This window comes from Schistocerca nitens, chromosome 5 (genome assembly GCF_023898315.1).
Source record: "Schistocerca nitens isolate TAMUIC-IGC-003100 chromosome 5, iqSchNite1.1, whole genome shotgun sequence".
Taxonomy (NCBI): Eukaryota; Metazoa; Arthropoda; class Insecta; order Orthoptera; family Acrididae; genus Schistocerca; species Schistocerca nitens.
In genome coordinates this window covers 199,990,847-200,008,735 of record NC_064618.1, presented here as the reverse complement: position 1 = coordinate 200,008,735, position 17,889 = coordinate 199,990,847, and the positions used below count along the sequence as shown (strand labels likewise).

Genomic DNA, 17,889 nt, shown 5'->3' with positions numbered 1-17,889 from the left:
ACGATTGACGGTTGCCATTTGTACAGACAGACAGCATGTTAATTGCCATGCCCGTGTAGAATGCAGCACAGTGGTTGCAACTAAGTTTGTAGATCACAGTGACTGTGCATTTGATGAGGTAGGAGACACCTGTGACAGGACGGCAGTAAGTGGTAGTGGATGAATGCAAGGGACATGTGTAGCATCAGTTTATTGCATGGATAAGAGCCATGAGCCAAGGGGTTGTCTGCTTCTGTTGAACTTAGACCGATAGCTGAATTTTATCTAACAATCTTTTCCACTGTGCCTGTCTGCCACTCAATGCCTCCTTGTATGCGGTGAATAACATGTAGCCTTTCGTATTGTTGCCATCCCATCCAGACTTTTCCATTGTTTAACTTTTGTAATAAAAATTCATGGTGAAGACTGGTAGAAACAGTCCCTTCCCTTTGCATGGCAGGCACTGGCTGCATTTTATGCACTCTGTATTGGTTCTGCCATTGACAAGTTTGTTGTGACAAAATATCAGCCACTATGAGCCAATGATCATACCCATCGTACTTATTGTCCAGACCTGGTTTTGGATGAGGTTCATATATGTTTGCCTCTTTTGAGATACCTAGCTCATCGTCTAACACTGACTCGCATTCTCCTGCCCTCCTCCTTCTGTCTGGATAAATCAAATGAGGCTCTGTCAAAGACATCTTAAATTTAAGATGATTCATGATGCTCATTTTCACAGTCTGGTTTTCACCACTATAGTTTCTCTACAAAAACCAGCAAAGGGCCACTGAAAGATACATTATTTACAGTAAACACTGGAAGTATGTCTCACAGATCAGAATCTTCTAACAGGGAAGGAATCTTCTGACAGGGAAGTAATCTGATATTCTGTTAGACCTGAATGTAACATAGCTAATGTGCATCTAAAGTTTCACACAAAAAAATGCATGAAAAATAGTGATAGAGTTAGCACATGACACTGTCCATTCAAGACCAAAGTTGTGCAGTAAACACCTAACTCACACAGTCATGTTAGCACAAACTTAACACAAAATTACTATGCATAGACATGGCATTACTAATAATTGTTGACAGTACAACATTATATTATCCTTTCCAACCAACCACACCATGAAAGTGTGAATTCGGGTGGAAAGGGCTAAAATGACCTACTGTTTCACATGAAATGCATACCACACTGTAATGTTGCATTTTTACTAAAAAGAGTTCTTCTTGTGGGGCAGCCATTACTGTGCAAGTCAATTTTGTAGAATGAAGAAATTGCACAACAGTTGCTGAATTAACTGTCTTTTATTGCATCCATGATGTTTTTCAAAACACTTAAAGTTCCGTCTGGTGTAAACTGTAATAATTAAAGTATTGTGTTACAAGACAATGGAAGATGATCCTCAAGCTTTTTAAAAAAAGTCAGTTAAAATTTCTAAAATAAAATAAGAGAAAACAGGACATCACTTACAAATAAAACCACTTAACCATACGAGGTCATCCTCGCCCTAATGCGGTCATGGAACAAAAGGGGTAAAAAGGGGGGAGCTAGAAAAATCCCAAAAACCGATGATTTTTCTAAAACTGGATGTTTATGCAGTAAAAGATTGTCAATTCAGCAACTATTGTGCATTTCTTCATTTTACAAAAGTTGCATTATTACATACATGAAAGAAGCATAGGTGAAAGAAGCAATTAGTGTCAAAAAATTATTAGCCTGACACTTTCCACTAAGCCACAAAGCTACAGATTTTACACAGTAAGCAGCAGTATTTCACAGAATAATTTTGCTTTGGCATGCATGGACAGTTATACGAATATTTATAGTATTGAAAGACGATGGAATACCAACAATATGGGAAGGGTGATCGCTACTCACCACATGGAGGAGGCGTTGAGTTTCAGATAGTCACAACAAAAAAGAATACTAGTATCCCCTTCTGTTGTGCCTGTCAGCAACTCTATGCCCCCTCAATGTGATGAACAGCAATCTAGCCTTTCCATGTTGTTGCTATAAAAATATTTAATGTGTTACCAACAAAGTGATGTATATATTGAGCTTATATCTGGATTTTAAAAAATATTTAATGGAATTAGTCAGTTGTAGAAAATCATAAATTTCTTTGTTGCAGTTATAACAACCAGGAATTCTTTTTTCCAGATTAGCTTGATAGATAGAGTTCATAAGATTTATAATGACACAACATGGCATGACCGCCAAGAAAATGATGGCTTTAAGGGCATGGGATTTGTAATAAAGAAGATAGTTGTCCATAGCGAACCTACCAGAGTGCGTGGTGGAGAAGCTCATTACAATATGGTTAGAGAGAAATGGGATGTCCGGAATTTATTAGAGGTACGTAGTTAGTTTTAGTGTTCGTCTTTAATATCGAATAGTGGATTCATATTTTTTTACTGCAGTGTCAGTCATAGAATGTGGCACATACATGTTGCTTCATATTTTGAAATGATAGTTTAACTTATATTGCAAAATGTGATGTTCAGCATGCTTTGCCATGTAAAATTAGCATGGAAAGTTATAGCTATGTGATTACAGATTTTTCTGTGTTCTCTAAATTTTGAACAATGTCATGATTTGGACCTTGGTGTCATTATTACCTTAACCAGGTGTCTTAATACCTGGGAAGAAGGAATGTACTTTTCATGATAAAGGAAACTTTTTATGTTTATACGAGGAGTGTTCAAAAGAAAAGGTATGAAACAGCACTGTGTTTATAATTGAAGTCTTTATTCAAAAGTAATTAACACAGGCCTGAGCACAACTATCCCACTGTTTCACAAGGAATCCATGTTTCTAAAATACCTGTGTCTGTGACAGAAGTCAGTCATCCATTGTCATCCGTGTTGAAGCCCTTCACTGTGAGATGTTTTTTTAGGTGGACCATAGACATGGAAGTCACAGGGCAACATGTCCCGGTTGTAGGGCGGATGCTCCCACTTCAACTTGACCATTACACTTTGTGTGACCTCGGAGACATGTGGACATACTCCATCATGGAGGGTAATAACTCCCTCCGTGAGCAGCTCAGGCCATTTGCTCTTGATGGACTTGCATGGTGTACGAAGTGTCCCACAGTATGTGTCACTATTTATGGTTTTGCCATGCTCGAGGAATTCAATGAGTATCGGACCTTGTATGTCAAAAAATACTGTGAGCATCACCTTGCCTGCTGAGGGTACAGCTTTGAATTTTTTGGGGGAGGTGACACATGTGCAACCAAGCTGCACACTACATTCATGGCCTTAGATGTCTCGCTTTGTTATTCCAAAGCCACACATGGAAATTTCAACCAGTTTGGTTGTTACAGGGTTTTGTGCCTTTTCATTTGAACACTCCTTATATTTTTGTTTACATTTATTTAATAGCACTTGCTGTTTATAATTCTGTGGTATTGACTGAGAGCTTCATAATTTTAGTGTCAGTCATGAAATGAATGGTAGGTAACTTTTACCATCATAACAGAACCCAATGGCCAGATGGCTGCCAGCTTATATCCAAATCAGAGTTGATTTCTTTCTCAACCAGTGAATAGTTTTTAATGTGCACTAGCTTCCAAATACTATGGATAAGGCAAAAATGTAATCATAAATATGGGGACCATGAAGCAGTTTACATGACAATTGAGTTCGTTGTTTCTACAGCAGTCCTAGATAAAAACACCTGCGCCAGTCAGCTGCACTGTAATATTCTTGTCATCTATATATAAACAGGAAACTAAATATTTCACAATAGAACAGCAATTGATGTTGTAAAACTGAGAGAAGGAAACAGACATAGCCAGCATGGTAGAACAGTTTGATTAAAAAAAAAACTGCAATTGAGAACTGTAGGCAGACTGGAGTCTGGTCAGATTTAGGCAGGTGGCCAGGCAATTGAATTTTCATCCTTTTTTTGTTAATAGACTATTACCACAACTTGTAACCACTGACTTAACATCCAGAAGATCTGTACAACAAGTGGCAGTGATTTACACGTGCCAGTGACTTTTGGCTATTATATTCTCAAATGGCCATGGCCACACTGCAACAACGGCTTCCTCTTACAGAAGATTCTAGAGGTGACTTCATCAGCTGCTAAGCATATGTGGCCTCAAGAGGGTAGTATATACATTGATTAGTTGAAACTGAATACCACCTGGTGGTTTTGATGGCATATGACATGTTAAGGAAAGTCTATAAGTGAAGCAGAAGTGAGTGGGGAATCATTGTAGTGATAATAAGGGTCTCAAATGTGGAAATCCACTAAGATAAGGGACTTTGACAAAGGGCAGTGTGTTTTGACCTGGAACCTGGGAATAAACATCTCAGAAATGGTGAAGCTGACTAGCTGTTTGCATGCTACTGTTGTGAGCATGTATGGAAAGTAGGTGTCAGATGGTAAAACTGGCAGTAGGTGGTCAGAGGCTTGCTACTGTGTAAAGCAGAAGAAGTGATAATTTGTGACAAATACAATGACGTAGTACAAAGCCAGTGTAAGTGCAAGTGCACACCATTCAGTGCACATTGTTCACATAGGACTCCACACAGACGAGCCATACGTGTTCGCATGTTGTCCAGCAACATTGTCAGTTACCTTTGCAATGGACATAGAATTATCAAGCCTGGACCTGATCAGTAGAAATGAGTCACCTGATCGGTTGAATCACGATTTTTGTTACATCATGTCGATGGTCATGCCCTGATATGCCATCATCCAGACAAATAGCTGCTGCTTTTTTTTTAAAAAAAGAAAAAAAAAGAGGCACCTCGCCACAGATGCAGTCTTTTGGGGGCGGCATCATGCTATAGAGAACTTTCACCTGGGCTTCCATGGGGCTTGTGGTAGTAAGCAAAGGCATCATGACAGCAATGGACTAAGGGTAGTAAGCAAAGGCATTGTGACAGCAATGGACTATGTGAACATTACACTAGCCAAAAAAATTTCACTTTTTTCCGTAACTGGCATGAAAACAGCTAATCTTTATGTTTTCAGGCATGCTGATAGCGAAAATGTTATTTCAAAGTTATGATAACTTTACATTATTGCCTATATAAGCTTATGCTTTTGTGCTATCCCTTGGAGGAAGGTCAGAGAAGGCGCAACCGCTTTGCCTGTTGGTAATTCCCTGATTAGTGCCCGGCAGTAATCAGCTGACACTGATGCACTCCACTTTCCATGGCATCTCTTTTCCATGTCTGAAATTTGCTGGTAGAAATGTTCTCATGCTCATAGGTTACAGCACCACAGTTGTGAGGAAAGAAGTCCAAGTGGGAATCTAAGGAATGTGACTTCAAGGACATGTTGTACCCCAGTCTATCGTAGCAGTGCAGAAGATTTGCTACAAGATCCTTTCAGTTTTCTGCCCTCTTATTTCCTAGAAGGTTTGTTGACATTTGGACAAAGGCATCCCAAGCTAACTTTTCATCACCGGTCAGGACGGTGTTGAAATGCTCTTATTTGCACAGTATGTGTATCCAGGAACCGACAAAAATTCCCTCTTTTATTTTCACCTCACTAAGACGTAGAAATTTCTTGTGCAAATAGATAAATGCTTCCCCAATTTTGTCCATTGCCTAAATGAAGTTTTTCATTAGGTCAATTTTATGTGAAGAACTTGGAGACTTATGTTATTTGTTTTAACAAATGCTTCATGCATAAGATTGTGAGATGCTGGTTCAAGTGATCATTGCTTAGGCAAGTTTGTCTCTTTATAATAAAGTGCTTTGGTGCAGCTATCCCAGAGGCGTAGGAAGCTACAGAATTTGATGTAGCTGTATTGTAGCCCAAGTAAGACACAAACAGTTTAGCTTTATCTTTCAGCAGTTCTAGATCTCTCTCTAGGTCATTAAGGTCACATTGTGTTATTTTGTGAATCTCTGTACATTCATAATTACACACAAAATTGAAGAACTGGGTTTTAAAGGTGATGGTGCAGCATTAATTTCGCTACCACCCTCGTCACTATTACAATCAGGTGGGACAGGAACAGACCAGTCCGTCTCCATGAGGCAGTGGTCTCATGGCCAGTGGTATGTTAGGGTATGTCAAGAAAGACGGTTCCTTCTAGGAAATACCATGTGTTAATGGAGTAACAATCATTTACTTGGTTTGATGGTTCTCTTCAGATGATGGGTGTTGCAAAACCTGTGGAAGATCTTTTATGATTTGGCCACATGAGGAGCCCAGGGCTTGTCCTGCTCCCCGATTTAATAGCAATAGTACAGTCTGTACACCTTCCTCTTACATAGCATTAGTGGCCTCCTTTGTGATTACAGTGTGGTCTGTCCACAAATATACCAGAAATTGTCAGAACTACTTACCCATTTGTGAGGCAAATTCAATCACATGAATTACAGTAACCACATGCAATGATTACACTTCAGTAACACATTCTTATTGCAGCGCGGAAACACAACACAGCTTGTAACAGACTGAAACTATGCTTAAAAGAAACATGCTCCACTCCTCCCTTTCTCTTCTTCGTCCTCTTCCCCTTCCCCTTGTTGCTAAGGGCCCAGGCTAAAAATAGCAACAAAATACACATAGCTATTATTGCCAGAAACTTCATCACTCTGTCTACCATCAGCTGGATTTTGAAACCTGTATGGGAAGGGTTTGACAGTGAATGCTAATAAAATATAATTGTAATTAATAGCACTCCTCTTTAAATTAGGAACAAGAGCTAATTCAAGTTTTTATTGTCATTTTCATTATCAGCATGGTCAGCATAGTTAACAAATATTTATTTCACCCCAGTTACATTTTCACTATTGGCCAGTGTTGTTATTACGAGTCACCTCTATCTCTGCATGCTTGATGTCTTCCTCGATGACAAAGGCAGGCTCCAGCAGGATAACTGCCTGTGTCACAAAGCCAGAAATGTGTTGCAATGGTTTGAGGAGCATGATAGTGAACTCATGTTGATGCCTTGGGCACCAATTTCAACTAAGCTACACATGATGGAACACATCTGAGATGCTATGGGCAGCAACTCCACACTCACAAACCATCGTCCCATAATTTATGGAAATTGTGTAACCTGGTTGTAGACATCTGGTGCCACATACCTCTGGAAATCTAGCAAGGACTTGTCAAAACCATTCTGTGAAGAATCACTTGTGTATTGTGTTCAAAATGTGGATCAGTATGCTATTAAGCAGGTGGTCTTAAAGTTTTGGTTCATCAGTGTATATGAGGGAACCAGCATTATGTGAAAGAGAAAAGGTAGAAAATTTCTTCACTTAACATCTTTCTTATCTCAGTGATGCATTTAGTTTTTGACATAGTACACTTCTAGATACATGCTCTTTATACCCTCTTTCCAGTGATTAGAATGTAACCCAGAGGTGTGATTCTGGATAGTGTGACTGTTATAAACATTCCATTGGACTTGAAATATATCTTGGCCACAAATTTACTTGAATGTAGATGGTAAAGGGGATGCCGAATTTGGTGCACATGTGGAGGTTCCAACAATTCTTACGTCAAATTCTTCTGTTCTCCCCATTGCTAAAGCACCTTTGTTAGCATGGGGATTGTCATGATGAGTGACAGTTCTCTTTTTTCAAGATGACTGGCATAAGTAACTGACAATAAGGATTTTATTCTCAACAAGATAAGAATAATCCCTTTTTCATCCCAGAAAACCTTAGCTATCAGCAGAGGAAATCTTCTTCTTTTCAGTTGGGTGAGCTCATTGTAAAGATGGAATATTTCATTGAGTGTCACTCCTGTTGTCTTCTGGTCTTTTGTGACAGGTTCTGTGTCAACTTGGCTGTGTCAAGTTGTCGTCTTCCCCCACACACTAGATGGAGAGGAGCAGGAAAGGGGGAGAGGGGGCATCTTCAGTCTTGATGTAGTCATTCAGCCTCCAACTTGATGCCTCACGTGTAACAAGTCACAGCAGTGATAACATGGACCCACACACAATGTTGATCAAAAGTGAATCCATAATATGTTATCTCAAAAATATTTCTTTCGGATGGAGCTACACTGAAAGTTGATCTTCATTTGCATGGTGTTTATGCACATGATGTTTCATGTATTTTGTTTCACCATCAATTACTGTATAGTCTTTTTATTATATTTATTATTTATTCATTTCACAGTCTAAGGAGCATGTGGAACCATTAGTTGGCACTGGTCTTCTTAGCTTTCTTATTCTTCTTTTCTTCCCAAAACGTCCTCATCCTTTCACTATGGGCCTGTATTCTTTCTTGTATCCGCGCGTTTTTCAATTTCAGATTCTTTTCCTTCAGGTTTTTCGTTTTGAACTTACGAGAGTTGATTTTCTGTCTGTACTCAGTCCATGTGGTTTCTAGTGGGTCAATACTGAGTTCCGTGGGGTCATTTTGGGTTTCTGTTAGCCAGTGTGCCCTGGTTTGGCGAGTTCCTTTGATGATAAAGAAGATTTTCTTGGTAATTCTAGAGGTGTCCATTCTTGCTAAATGTCTGTAGAATTTCAATCATCTTTTCCGTGCAACTGACGTGAAACATTCAGTCCTTGAGTACAGTTCTTCAGAGCTTTTGAACATCGAGGTACCACCTTGAATCTTGGGTCCAAATATTTTCCTGAGTATTTGCCTTTCCATTTTCTTAATGTCCTTGATGTTGATGGTTAATGATTATGTTTCAGTTGCGTAGAGCACCTCCGGAAGAATGACTGTATGATAGTGGTGAAGTTTGGCTTGGGTGGATAGCGATTTCTTATTGTATTTGTTCCAGGTCATTGTATAAGCTTTACATAATTTTTATGCTTGTGTTTTGTGAGCTACTTTTCATTGCCAGTGTTGCTGATGGTATCACCCAAGTACTTGAAGTTCTCAACTTGTTTGATGTCACCATATTTTGTGGCGAGTGGTTTCAGGTTTGAACTAGTGGAGTCCATGAATTATGTTTTCTCGTAAGAAATTTGGAGACCAGTTTTGCCTCATGAAGTTTCTCAATGGTGTAGCTATTGCTAGGTCATCAGCAAAAGCAAGGCATTTTATGTTGATTTGTTTGTTCTTTGTTCCCATATTTATTCTAGGTATTTCTTTTTCCCATGTCTTGATAATCTTGTCCAGTATCAGATTAAAGAGGAGTGGGGACATCCCATCACCCTGTCTCACTCCTGCCCTAATTTGAAAAGGTTCAGAAACTTCTTCCATGAATTTTACTTTGAGGTTGTGTCTGTTGAAGTCTGCTCAATTAATGAAGTACACTCCTGGAAATGGAAAAAAGAACACATTGACACCGGTGTGTCAGACCCACCATACTTGCTCCGGACACTGCGAGAGGGCTGTACAAGCAATGATCACACGCACGGCACAGCGGACACACCAGGAACCGCGGTGTTGGCCGTCGAATGGCGCTAGCTGCGCAGCATTTGTGCACCGCCGCCGTCAGTGTCAGCCAGTTTGCCGTGGCATACGGAGCTCCATCGCAGTCTTTAACACTGGTAGCATGCCACGACAGCGTGGACGTGAACCGTATGTGCAGTTGACGGACTTTGAGCGAGGGCGTATAGTGGGCATGCGGGAGGCCGGGTGGACGTACCGCCGAATTGCTCAACACGTGGGGCGTGAGGTCTCCACAGTACATCGATGTTGTCGCCAGTGGTCGGCGGAAGGTGCACGTGCCCGTCGACCTGGGACCGGACCGCAGCGATGCACGGATGCACGCCAAGACCGTAGGATCCTACGCAGTGCCGTAGGGGACCGCACCACCACTTCCCAGCAAATTAGGGACACTGTTGCTCCTGGGGTATCGGCGAGGACCATTCACAACCATCTCCATGAAGCTGGGCTACGGTCCCGCACACCGTTAGGCCGTCTTCCGCTCACGCCCCAACATCGTGCAGCCCGCCTCCAGTGGTGTCGCGACAGGCGTGAATGGAGGGACGAATGGAGACGTGTCGTCTTCAGCGATGAGAGTCGCTTCTGCCTTGGTGCCAATGATGGTCGTATGCGTGTTTGGCGCCGTGCAGGTGAGCGCCACAATCAGGACTGCATACGACCGAGGCACACAGGGCCAACACCCGGCATCATGGTGTGGGGAGCGATCTCCTACACTGGCCGTACACCACTGGTGATCGTCGAGGGGACACTGAATAGTGCACGGTACATCCAAACCGTCATCGAACCCATCGTTCTACCATTCCTAGACCGGCAAGGGAACTTGCTGTTCCAACAGGACAATGCACGTCCGCATGTATCCCGTGCCACCCAACGTGCTCTAGAAGGTGTAAGTCAACTACCCTGGCCAGCAAGATCTCCGGATCTGTCCCCCATTGAGCATGTTTGGGACTGGATGAAGCGTCATCTCACGCGGTCTGCACGTCCAGCACGAACGCTGGTCCAACTGAGGCGTCAGGTGGAAATGGCATGGCAAGCCGTTCCACAGGACTACATCCAGCATCTCTACAATCGTCTCCATGGGAGAATAGCAGCCTGCATTGCTGCGAAAGGTGAATATACACTGTACTAGTGCCGACATTGTGCATGCTCTGTTGCCTGTGTCTATGTGCCTGTGGTTCTGTAGTGTGATCATGTGATGTATCTGACCCCAGGAATGTGTCAATAAAGTTTCCCCTTCCTGGGACAATGAATTCACGGTGTTCTTATTTCAATTTCCAGGAGTGTAGTTTTGTTATCTACACCATATTCACGAAGTGTATTGAACAGACTGGTGTGATGAATTGAGTCGTATGCTTTCTTGAAATCTATGAAGCTGACTACTGTGCTGTTCGACTGACAGCGTTGCAGTATCATCTTCAGGTTTCGGATCTGTTTTGCGCAGGATCGATGTTGGCAGATAATATGATGTAGATTACAAAACTACTTCATTAATTGAGCAGACTTCAACAGATACCGATCGTGTATTCTGTCCGTTGTTCTAATTTGACGAGAACAACATGTGAGAGCACTTTGTAAGCAACTGGTAGGAGTGAAATGACTCGATGGTCATTGGGATCAATCTTGTCCCCCTTTTTGTGTAGAGAGTGAATCAAAGCAGTTTTCCAATCTGCTGGTGTGACTCCACTTTCCCATATATTTGCAATGATAGTCAGTCAAGAGTTCACCTTCAATCTTGAGCATGTCGGCAATTACACCATCTTCCCCTGGTGCTTTGTTGTTTTTGAGATGTGATAAAATGTTTCGTATCTCCTCATGCATAGGTGGAGCTGAATCCTGGTTTGGGGTCGCAACATGGAAGTCAAGTTTGTCTGCTGGTGGTTCACAATTGTGTAACTCCTCAAAATGCTGTTTCAGGATTTCACAGTCTGCCTTTGTGTTCGTTTCAAGTGTTCCGTCAGGGTGCCACAAACAAAGAGAGGGTGGCTTGAAGGTTGCTAGTTCTTCCCTAAATGTCCTATAAGAGTTTCTCGTGTTGTTTCTTTTAAAATCATTATCAGTTTCCTCTAATCGTTTGTGATGGTGCGTGTGTTTAATTTGTCTGATGATTTTGGATGTTTTCTTCTGTGTTTTCAAAAAGTTCTGCCAATTCTCCGGTGTTTGATGGCTGTGCCAATAGTCTTTAAATTGTTTTTACAATAATCAAACATCCTCTCGTGCACCATGGAAATACTCATGGTAGTGTAGTTTGCTTGCTTCAGTAAAACAGGTAGTTGTCCTCCAGGTGCAACCTCATTGGAGGAGTATCTGCAGTCTTTGGAGAAGCCAAATGAGTACATAGTTTCTGAAAAGAGGCAACAGCCATTCAAATATTTTCAGGGATAACAGTCAGGATGATTGACTGATCTGAGCTTGTAACATTATCCAATATGGGTTTTCTATGTTAGTACTATGGACAACATAAAGCTAGGTGGATTTATATAGCTTTTCTGTGTGTTTGGTGGTGATATTCTGCTGGGTAAAACATTCTGGAAGTAAAATAGTTCCCCCTTTTTTTTATTTTGATCAGGTACTACTCAGGGAGATGCTGTCATCAGAGGAAACAAATTTGGCAGTATACAGTTTAGAGTGTGGAATGTTTCATCCTCCATTTGGGTGGAAATAAGAAGAAGAAGAAAAGGAAAAATAATAAATGAATGTTGACTGGGAGTGGGGGGGGGGGGGGGGGGGGCGAGAAATGAAAGGAGAAGCCACTGGATAGAATTTTGCACACAGTACAATGTAGTCATTGCTAACAATTGGTTTAAGAATCAGAAAGAGCATTGTATTTGTGGAAGAGATCTAGAGATGCCAGAAGGTTTCAGTTAGATTATGTGGTGGTGACAGAAATTTAGAAACCAAATTTTAAACTGCAACTCCTTTCTAAGAGCAAATTTGTATTCTGACCTTAATCTGTTAGTTACAAAATAAAGGTTAAAGCTAAACAAATTGCAATAAGATAGGAAATTAAGGAACTCAGACCTGATTGTTGAGAGTTTTAAAGGAGCCTTTTATTTTGATGTACATTTGAGGACAGTTTCCATAGTGTGGCGGTTAGAATGGACACAGCTGCCTGTGATACTGAAAACAAGTCTCATTTGCATTGAGAGTCTCTTATCTTATTATCTTCCCTGTCAACCATGGAACTTACTGTGGCGAGGTGGCTTGCATGTTTTACAGCTAATGTTGGCAGTGAGTGGCCACAAAACAGTGGAAATAAATTAAGCTGTAGCCAAGATGCCTTGAAACTGTAGTGTTATCAGTAAATTGTACTAACACGAGAAAATAATAATTAGCATTTAACCACTGGCAAAATTTGTCACACACAGTGCTGTCTCCAAAGGTGGTGGTGGTGGTGGTGGTGGTGGTGGTGGTGGTAGTGGTGCATATACTGAAGGCAGAATGGTTACAAGCTTTCTGCATGTAACATTCCCCATACACATTTGTGAAACTTCAAAACCTGCAGAAAATCACCATATGCTACCTGTAAGATGCGATAAATAATAATAATGGTATTTTCCTGTTCCTGCACATTTTTTGTAGTTCCTATTCAGATGAGACACATGTGGTATGAGCCCATTGCTTTGATGGAATATCTTAAAAATTGGAGAAAAATGCAACAATATGAAATTTAAGTTGTTGGAAAGCAATAACTGTATTCTTAAGCAGAAATGAAAGCTGTAAACTTACAAAATATGTACAGATTCTCCATTGTGAATAAAAGTGATGATCATAGCAACTACTTGTACAGTGAAACAAATATGATGTATTACTCAGATCAGCTTAAAGTCACTGTCATACAGTCACAATAAACAATGCTAAATATGACAGTGCAGCATCTTAGTAGCAAAAGTATTATGATCATACATTCACAGCACAGTGGGTACACAGCAAAAAGACTTAATCTGAAAAAAAAATGTATGTGGGATGCCATAACAGAAATTATTCCAATTAGAGCCTCTTTTTTGTGTGAAGTTTTTTGCTTCAGGTGTATATTTGTTACCTCCAAGAATGTTGACCTTTGCTTCAGGAGTGAATTGTAGGAAAGGAGGACCAGGGAATCAATAGTTTTCATCCTTCATTTCTTACTTATCATTTCTGATATTAACAGATCTCCATTGTTTTATTCTTCACTTACATATGATTTTCTTGTGGTGCCCTGTTAAATACCTCGAAAGTTTTCATTCATTATTTTGCTTAATTTTATACATCCAGGAGGTACCTGAGTGATTGTTTTTCTGTGTTGTAAAAAAAAAAAAAAAAAAAAAAAAAAAATCGATTTTTAATGTTGAAGTCTCTAAATTTGAAGTCTGTTTGCAAATAGTTGTAGATAAATTATAAATTTATGATTGAGGTGTAATGTTTAGGTTTTTAGTCGTGAATACAGCCATAAGGACTTCTGTTTAGCCCATCTTTTCACTGACCTAAAATTTGAAGGAGGTATCCTAGGGCTCGCATATGTGGGTTCACCAAGAAGGAATTCAGTTGGAGGCATTTGCACACCAGGTCAGATTCTGACTACACTAAACAGCTTGCATACTCCTGTTCTGTAAGCCTGCTTAGACCACTGTAGTTCAGCACAGAGCATGTTTTTTGAGACACCAAATGAAGCTGTAGTTACAATTTATGGCTGTCTTGTTGAAAATTAGTTTAGAAATGCGTGTAAAAAAAAAAGAGAGAGAGAGAGAAAATTCAACATTTGGTATCATTGTTGATGGACTGATTTTTGAACTAGTGCTTTCTGATAGTTGCATATTTTCCCACTGTATTAACAAGATGTTCAACACACAATGCTTGATACCACACAAAGTATCTGCAAAAGATAAACTAATTTTCTAACACAGAGGCCTTTTAACATCTTATAGTTATGAATTGAGAATGTCATTTATAATGGACTCTCATTAGTCAGATATTGTGTTTTTTCTTGCATGATGAGTGCTTTTTAAGTGTAATTTCAACCCACTGTATTAATGACCTAAGTATTTTCACTATAGTAATTTAATATACTTCAGTAAAATAGTTTCAGTGACAGTAGTTGAAGGCATTGATGAGTTAACTGTCTGTGATCCCTATAATAGATGACAGAAACAACTGAAACAGACCAAATAAGAAGATACACTGGTGCACCAGATTCATATTTATGAGTAATCATGTTTGAAACCCCATGTGGCCTTCCTCATTTAGGTTTCCCTTCACCAGCTTAACATATGCCGGGAATGATTCCTTAGCTATGGACACAACAACAACAACCACAACCACAGCACCAGAGATGTTTGTGCAATTGGTAGCGATCACTCACCAGAGAAATGGAGCATCATGTTGCACTGCAGGCACAGGGCCGTGAATTTTTAGTCACACTTCAGGTAACAGGTGTATCTAGTAGCAACATACTGAAAATAAGGTCACCACTGCAGCACTCATGCTGTCGAAATCCTCTTTATGTCTAGTATCCGTCACACTGATCTCTGTATAACAACTTCTGTGCCTTCTGGCTTTCACCTCTGGATATTCATCTGCATCGAGATTAGCTGAAAGTAATATGACAGTTAGGCAGGGGGCGAGAAAACTTCAATTTCATGGTGGAGCAGCTGCTCATAAGCCACACATCATGCCAGTAAATACCAAATGACGTCTCGCACGGTGTAAGGAGTGTAAACATTGGATGATTGAACAGTGGGAAAACATTGTGTGGAGTGATGACCCTCGGTACACAATGTGGCGATCTGATGGCAGGGTGGATGGGGGGGGGGGGATTATGGGGGTATGGCAAAGTCCGGTGAAAGTCATGTGCCAGCGTGCGTAGTGCCAACAGTAAAATTCGGAGGCAGTGGTGTTGTAGTGTGGTCATGTTTTTCATGGAGGGGGCTTGCACCCCTTGTTTTGCATGGCACTATCACAGCACAAGCCTATATTGATGTTTTAAGCTCCTTCTTGCTTCCCACTGCTGAAGAGCAATTTGGGGATGGCGATTGCATCTTTCAACACAATCGAGCACCCATTAATAATGCATGGCCTGTGGCGAAGTGGTTACACGACAATGTTGTTGTTGTGGTCTACAATTTTTACCCTTCACGCTGCCCTCCAATACTAAATTGGTGACCCCTTGATGCCTCAGAACATGTCCTACCAACCGATCCCTTCTTCTAGTCAAGTTGTGCCACAAGCTTCTCTTCTCCCCAATCCTATTCAACACCTCCTCATTAGTTATGTAATCTACCCATCTAATCTTCAGCATTCTTCTGTAGCACCACATTTCGAAAGCTTCTATTCTCTTCTTGTCTAAACTATTTATCGTCCATGTTTCACTTCCATACATGGCTACACTCCATACAAATACTTTCAGAAACGACTTCCTGACACTTAAATCTATACTCGATGTCAACAAATTTCTCTTCATCAGAAACACTTTCCTCGCCATTGCCAGTCTACATTTTATATCCTCTCTACTTCGACCATCATCAGTTATTTTGCTCCCCAAATAGCAAAACTCCTTTACTACTTTAAGTGTCTCATTTCCTAATCTAATTCCCTCAGCATCACCCGACTTAATTCGACTACATTCCTCGCTTTGCTTTTGTTGATGTTCATCTTATACCCTCCTTTCAAGACACTGTCCATTCCGTTCAACTGCTCTTCCAAGTCCTTTGCTGTCTCTGACAGAATTACAATGTCATCAGCGAATCTCAAAGTTTTTATTTCTTCTCCGTGGATTTTAATACCTACTCCAAATTTTTCTTTTGTTTCCTTTACTGCTTGCTCAATATACAGAATGAATAATGTCGGGGAGAGGCTACAACCCTGTCTCACTCCCTTCCAAACCACTGCATCCCTTTCATGCCCCTCGACTCTCATAACTGCCATCTGCTTTCTGTAAAAATTGTAAATAGCCTATCGCTCCCTGTATTTTAACCCTGCCACCTACAGAATCTGAAAGAGAGTATTCCAATCAACATTGTCGAAAGCTTTCTCTAAGTCTACAAATGCTAGAAATGTAGGTTTGCCTTTCCTTAATCTTTCTTCTAAGATAAGTTGTAGGGTCAGTATTGCCTCACGTGTTCCAACATTTCTACGGAATCCAAACTGATCTTTCCCTGAGGTCGGCTTCTACTAGTTTTTCCATTTGTCTGTAAAGAATTCTTGTTAGTATTTTGCAGCCGTGACTTATTAAACAGATAGTTCGGTAATTTTCACATCTGTCAACACCTGCTTTCTTTGGGATTGGAATTATTATATTCTTCTTGAAGTCTGAGGGTATTTCGCCTGTCTCATACATCTTGCTCACCAGATGGTAGAATTTTGTCAGGACTGGCTCTCCCAAGGCTGTCAGTAGTTCTAATGGAATGTTGTCTACTCCGGGGGCCTTGTTTCGACTCAGGTCTTTCAGTGCTCTGTCAAACTCTTCACGCAGTATCATATCTCCCGTTTCATCTTCATCTACATCCTCTTCCATTTCCATAATATTGTCCTCAAGTACATCGCCCTTGTATAGACCCTCTATATACTCCATCCACCTTCCTGCTTTCCCTTCTTTGCTTAGAACTGGATTTCCATCTGAGCTGTTGATATTCATACAAGTGGTTCTCTTTTCTCCAAAGGTCTCTTTAATTTTCCTGTGGGCAGTATCTATCTTACCCCTAGACCTACGACAATAACATCCCTGTAAAGGACTGGCCTGCACAGAGTCCTGACCTGAATCCTATAGAACACCTTTGGGATGTTTTGGAATGCCGACTTCATGCCACATCTCACCAACCGACATCGACACCTGTCGTCAATGCATCACTCCATGAAAAATGGGGTCCCATTCCCCAAGAAACCTTCCAGCACCTGATTGTTAAGTATGTCTGCGAGAGTGGAAGCTGTCATCAAGGCTAAGAGTGGGCCAACACCTTATTGAATTCCAGCATTACCGATGGAGGGTGCTACGAACTTGTAAGTCACTTTCAGCCAGGTGTGCAGATACTTTTGATCACGTAGTGTATCTGCTTTACCGTGTAACAGTTTGAATACTTCCTTCCAGATATTCAGAGCAAGGTCGCTTAGTTCTTACTGATCACCTGACATCTCTTGTTGGTGTCATTTCATTTTTTGTTTTATCTTCTTCATCCTTCAGATTTGTATATTCCTTTTATTATGCCATTTTTATTTTCTGTTGTTCATGTGGTTGTTGTTTTACCTATGCCATTCCTTTTTCTTTGGTACTCCATACTGTTGTTTCATTGGCACGCCAGTTTTTAAGTCTCCTTCCCATGTCTTCGACCTGACTCCCCTCCTTGCAGATTATCTTTCTCGGATTTTCAAATCTTGCTTATTGCTGGTACAATTTTGTATTTTTGTACTGTATATCCACTGCCATATTGCCTTACCTATAGTTGCTAGTTAATTCTTTAATTTTCTCATTTACCTTTACAATCATTTATTTGTTCCAGTGTGAACGAAAATCTGGTTGAAAAATGCAGGTATTCTTCTTCTGTTTCCTATATGTAACGAGTTAACACAATCAGTGAATGAATAGAAAATTTAAGT

At 40.6% G+C, this 17,889-nt stretch overlaps 1 protein-coding gene across 1 annotated transcript in view; it reads left to right on the top strand.

The window, feature by feature from the left end:
- LOC126259719 (ADAM 17-like protease) overlaps nucleotides 1-17,889 on the top strand; it is a 138,448-nt gene that overhangs the window by 99,557 nt on the left and 21,002 nt on the right. The window contains exons 7-8 of the mRNA XM_049956697.1: nucleotides 2,150-2,344; nucleotides 13,731-13,869. Of these exons, the coding sequence (XP_049812654.1) occupies nucleotides 2,150-2,344; nucleotides 13,731-13,869 (334 nt within the window). The remainder of the gene's footprint in view (nucleotides 1-2,149; nucleotides 2,345-13,730; nucleotides 13,870-17,889) is intronic.